We start from the raw sequence: 6,273 nt of genomic DNA on the forward strand, positions 1-6,273 counted from the left end.
TTATAGGTACACACCGTGAGATTTACGTCGAGCATAAATCCTGCCGCGTAAATCCCGTTTGGCAGGATTTACGCTAAATCCTGCTCAAATCCGGCCTAAATCCTGTTGCTAAACAGCCCCTTCGGGTTTACTGAATATGCGATTTAAGTTAAAACGGGGACAAAGGGGATTTAAGATTCTGATGCATTTAAGTTCAACCCTAGACTTAGCTCCTCTTACAAAGGAACAGAAGGAGAAAGCTGAGAGCTCGCAACTCTACCGCCCAATCTTAGTAACTAAACTGCATCACCGCCTAACTTCTCCTGAGCGCCAACCAATTCAAGAGTTCCCCGACCTCCTCCGCCGATCTCGTTTTCAGAAAAAAAAGAAATCTATTTGACGACTAGAGGTGAGATTTTCTTCCTTTTATCTAGAGTGAAAGTTAGAGCTTTGGTATGCAAATTAAGAAGATGAAAACCTACCAAGATTGTGGTAATTCATTATTTATTTATTTAATTTTGGAGTTTCTTATGTTTTGTCAATCGAGTATTTTATTGGTCTAGTTCGTGTGTATTATTTTGTTGGATGATTTATGCATCAAAACTTCATTGCAGGTATGTCAACATTTGAATTGTATAGGAGGTCCACCATTGGCATGTGCTTGACAGAAACACTAGATGAGATGGTCTCCAATGGAACCCTTAACCCAGAGCTTGCCATTCAAGTACTTGTGCAGTTTGATAAGGTTGGACTGTAAAGAATTATTTTATGCGAGCCCGGAATTTGATTTACCGACTGCCTTATCTTTTCTGATTGCAGTCGATGACAGAGGCTTTAGAAAATCAAGTGAAGAGTAAAGTATCTATCAAGGTATTGTTGTTGGTGCTCGCAGATTTCACTTTATAACTTATGCCTTGGGTGCTTTCTAATGATGTTTCCTGACATTAGGAATGGTAAAGAAACTGTGTTGTCTATTGATTGTGTAGCATAAGTATTATTTGCCATTTTATCCATTAAAAAGAATTCTATAATTTATTGTATGAAGTTCTCCGAATGCTTTTGCTTCTATGTGGTCACATGTAGAAAAGATTAGAGAGAGTCGCATTAGATGGCTTGGTCACATAAAACGTCAACCTTCCAATGACCTGGTTAGGAGAGTTGATGTATTAGATTTGACCTATGTTAAGAAAGGTAGAGGTAGACCTAAGAATACTTGTTAGAAAGTATTAGAAAGTACATTTTTTATTATATTTGAATGATAATTTGTCTTTTAATAGGACGATTCATGTTGCTGACTCACCCCACATAGTGGGATAAAGGCTTGATGTTATTGTTGTTATTGTTTGATTTATTCAAGCGAGAAGTTGAGAGAAAAAAAAAACACCCATCTTTCATATAATAAATCAGCATGTGTGGCACTTTGCTGTTATAATCAGCTGTGGAACCATAGGATTGTCTATTCTAATATGATTTTTTGGCAACTGAATTTTTTATTAATTTTAAAATTGTTTTTTTACTGATTAATATAATGTAAAATCTTGAGGGAATTAGCTGGATATTAAAAATGTGGACTGGATATTGTGCAAGCATTAATGAACAATATCATTTAATTAATTAATTTATTCTTAAATGCGTTAGCCCTTGCCCTGTTCTATTTGCAAGTTTATACTATTATTGAATGAAACGGGAAAAGTATTATTGAATGAAACGGGAAAAGTTCATTATCAAATGAAGAAAGGGAAAAGAGATGAAATCTATTGGAATAAGGCATTAAGCTTTAAGAGTTAATGCTTTTGTTTTATTTAGAATAAAAAAAAAACTCTATTAAACAAATTGAATATTGCAACTTGATATCATCTTTTTATGATAAGTTTTGTGTCCTTATGAAAAGTATGAAAATGATGAATTGAGGGAGTAAACAACATCAAAATTTGGTGATTCAAATGTTTCTATTGTAATGCTTGTGATCACTTGAGATAGGTTTCATGAGATAGGATCAACACCAACTTGTTTTATTGAAGGAAATATCAGCTAATATAATTTTGTAAAGCATGTTGAATAATTGCACTTTTAAGAATTGTGGGATTTGGGATATACGGCTTGATTTTTTCATATATTTAACAAAATGTTAGTGTGAAACTAGCTGTTAGAGCTGATATGTGGCAGATTGGTATGAATGCTTTAAATGTTAATATGGAGTATATTTGAAATTAATTTTTGTACAAGAAGAATTGATGGATGTGATGATACTTGATACTAAGATCCTCAATAGCCAATGATATGGGGCTGCAGTGTTTAGTTTATGTTTGCTTGAATATAACCCCAATGAAAACGAATTTACACATGCTGATCAAGTAATAAAATGAATGACAAAGTGTGGATCCCTCAAGGAAATTTTGTGCTACATAGAAATTTTTCTAATGTTGTTTACTCAAGCCATGGTATTTGTCCTAAGTAATGAAATTAGGTGTAATCTCTATCTGTAATGCGAAATGCAGGAAACAATGAAGATATATTAATTAAAGTGTTTTGGACTAATGACAGTGATTATCCCAAGATTTTTTTAAACTAACTTCTCTAAATTAGTTGTAAATCAGAGCATATTGTCCTTAGATTTCTATCGAGTTTGTAAGGATGTAAAGGAAGGTTTGTTGTCTTTCTATAATTATTAAATCTCCATCAACCCTAAAATATTAAGCATCCTATGTCTAGGCATGCAAGCATTCCATCTCAATTTTTCTAATTGTTCCAACATTCCTCCGTCAAGGTAATGTATCACACTAGATGTTAATTTTATACATGGTCACTGCATAAATTAAATGAAGAGCATGAGATATTAAAAACAACCATTCATACTTTTAAAACATAAGAGTCTACATTAGAAATTATAAAGGTTTTTACATCATGACTCTAAAACTATGAGTTTAGTTGGTCATGTAATATAAATTAAACAACACAAATGTCATTATTTGCTCGAAAAAGAAAGTACAAGTACATAAGATAAAAAAAATATCACCCAATGTGAATAGTCTCAAATAGATCCTGCAGATGAACCATTTTCAAAGTGAATCTCCTCTTACAACTTCGTTCTGTAGACTTATTTCCTCTCCAATTGATTGTTTTCTCGCTACAATGTTGATCAGTCATTCTAAATGATGTATCTTACTATTTTGTAGTCTCTCTCAGACTATCCTCTAGACTTATCTAAAAAGCTCTCATAGAAAAAGAAGGAAAAATGATTTATTCTTAATAAATAAATGGGTTTAGGCGTCGCGATGCTCGACAAGGTAGTGCTGTGGCATTTGAATATGACCTAGCGCCTCGATGCTGTTTGATTTGCTCCGCTGCGGCGTTGGGCTGACTAGGTGCGGTTATTTTCTGAACCAAAGCGACTTTTGATTGAGTTGGCATGGCACTTATTTTTTTTAAATTGTTCCGTTGTGGCGCTATAAATGATGAATGTTGCGGGACTTGCTTACGTCATTAGCATTGCAGCGCTTCCAATGTTGGCGCTCCAACGCTGAATTTTTTGCAATTTTTCCTGAGACTCCGGCGCTGTCATGTTGTTTTTCGGCGCTGTCCTTCGATCCACTGGGCGTTGATTTAAGTGAAATTTTCCTGAGACTCTGGGGCTGTAATATCCAAAATCGACACTGGCGCGTTGATGATGCTGCGATGTTGATAGTTGTGGTGCTGCGACGTTGGTTCTAAACTTAGCAAATTTTGCTCCGTTTCCTGAAACATTCATGCACAACATGAACTAAAACATACATCTTTATTTAAATTTAACAAAATAAAATACAACATAATTTTTACTTAACATGCAACGCCTTCTTCATAGTTGAATTGGCACTGCACTAAAAAAAGATTACCATACAAGAATATCTGAGTGCTGCCCAGATTGTTGAGCAAATCATGTGTTGTTGGTGGGTGAAGATTTTCAAAATCTGATCCAGAGTAGTCTTGCTAAGTTTAATTTGAGATGACATTTCATGCTATCCCTTCTTATGCTAAAAATTCTGAGCATTATGGTTGTTTTTCTGCATCGTACAGTAATGATAGTGAAGTTATGAAAAAATTTATGTAGCTCAGATACTTCTATAATGGATTTGTACATGCATTTGATATTAATAGTACTTGGACGCCTGAAATCTCTAGAATATGCTGAAAGATGCGTTTATCTTGCAGATTTTAAGAAAAACTAGTTTGATGATTCGTTTGTACTAGAATTCTCTTGTGATCCCGTTTAACATTAATATTACTTTTTTTATATGGCGCCCGCCCTTTTGTGCTGTATGAAATTTCCACACAATGTTTTTACATTTGCATCAATTTGCATGGTTTGCATATGAATTTTAATGGACCATGTATTCATTTGTCCGCAGGCATATATTTACATTTGTACTTTTAGATGCAGGAATTATTCACATACATACATATGTATGCTGTGCTAATGTCATGATGGGGTGTGATAAGCTTTTTTTTGGGTTTCAAACTGCAAGGAAAAAGGGGATATAAGAAAGAAGGGTCAGGAAATATAATTCTTTGTAATGGTTACAATTCTCTATTCATAGGATTTTCTACGAGATAAAAAAGAAGTCTTCCTTAACCAAATAGAAACAAATGTACAATATTATATTATATTATTGATATAACATGTATAAAAGCCTACCTAATATTTGTGAATGTTACTTCCTGCTACATACAAGTAGAGTTTATTCCTTGGACAATCCAGATTGGGATTGACAGTACATCATGTCGATATAGCTGGAATTCTTCTGAATAGAATTTTCCTTCAATGCTTAAAGATTTCTTTTTTCAACCTTTTTGTGGCCTTCCAATACTGTCTTCACCTACTTTGGCCATGCCTTCCAAAACTTACCTAGTTACCTTTAACCTGGAGGAGAAATGGCTTCCATTCCTAACTTGGAAATATTCTCACGCAAGGCTAAACTATTTGAGTCCCTTAGTAATGACATTTGTACATTACCTTTTTTAGGGTACATAGGGTACGCAGATTAGTCCTTCAAACTTCTCGATGAAATATCTGACAATTTAAATGTATTTTATTCTATCATGCAGGTTGGATTATGAGCAATATATATTCTTGACTTATTTTTCAATTCAATTTCATAGTTTCTTCTAACTTATTCATAATTTGTCCAAGACAAACTTCAGCCATACTTGTTTACATATTCCATAACCCATTACATTGAATTTTGATTCAACACTAAAACTTACCACTATTCAACACTAAAACTTACCACTAGATTATTTTTTTTAACTTCTTCATGTAACCAAAATTCCTACAAGAAATGTGCAATAACCTGATGTTTATTTCCTATCAATTATTGAGCTTGTATAATCTATATCCATATACGCTGTTATGCGAGTTCATTATTTCTATTAAATAAAACTACTCTTCCTATGTTACCTTTCAAGTAATGTAAAACTCAGTTAGCATTTTGCATATGTGCTTCTTTTAGAGTATATGCATGAATTGATTAATGCTAGTCAGATAAGGCTTTCCTTTGTTTACACACCTTGTTACCTATTTTCGTTTCTTCAACTATTGGCGGAATGCTCATGTAAGCATATTCTAGATCTCCATGTAAAATAACATTTTCTTACAGAATATTATTATCTTTGCCAATTGATTTGAGCTACAGGAGATAATAATTAATAACATTTTCAAGATGCTCATTTTTTTCGTAGGGGCGAATATTTCTTGATAGACAACTGCATAAGTTTGTGTGCAACAATTTGCAATAAACTTTCTCTTATATATTTTAATAAAGTCATCATACTTGTATTCCAAGATAAATACTCATATACAACCTATATTCTAAAAGTAATGGGAAGGTCAAGGTTCCTCTTTTAGTGGTGTTTCACTCACATGATTTGATGTGAAACATATATGAAAACAGGAATTGCGTGGGAATTAATAACAAATTGTAAAGTTTTGATAATTGTAAACTCAATATTTCACCAAGATAGGAGTTTAGGAGTTCTTAGTTGCAAATAGGCTTTGGTAGTTGTTACATAAAAGATTACCAGAACAATTTAAAATTAGAACAAAATTTGTAATAACACTATGTTAGATCGGTCCTCCATGGACCGGTCCAGCTGGCCTAGCCCCCTGGGCCGGTCCGGCTTGTTTACAGCAGAAGGGGGCCGGCGGCTTCAAAGAAGGGGGAAAGGGTGGGGTCCACTTGAGATTCAAATTCAATCTTGGAGCCAAAAGGGGTGTGGCGAGGGCAATTAGGTCCTTTTGTATTAATTTTGAATTTCATG

The 6,273-nt window shown here is 33.8% G+C and overlaps 1 protein-coding gene across 1 annotated transcript in view; it reads left to right on the forward strand.

Annotated features, from left to right (window-relative positions):
* Positions 1–18: 18 nt before the first annotated feature.
* Positions 19–6,273, forward strand: part of LOC110093826 (transcription initiation factor IIA subunit 2) — a 35,201-nt gene continuing 28,946 nt past the window's right edge. Inside the window, exons 1-3 of the mRNA XM_020818828.2 lie at positions 19–388; positions 594–724; positions 799–849. Coding sequence (XP_020674487.1) covers positions 596–724; positions 799–849 — 180 coding nt within the window. The 5' untranslated portion in view covers positions 19–388; positions 594–595. The remainder of the gene's footprint in view (positions 389–593; positions 725–798; positions 850–6,273) is intronic.

The sequence above is a fragment of the Dendrobium catenatum genome, unplaced genomic scaffold, assembly GCF_001605985.2.
Source record: "Dendrobium catenatum unplaced genomic scaffold, ASM160598v2 fragScaff_scaffold_1557, whole genome shotgun sequence".
NCBI lineage: Eukaryota > Viridiplantae > Streptophyta > Magnoliopsida > Asparagales > Orchidaceae > Dendrobium > Dendrobium catenatum.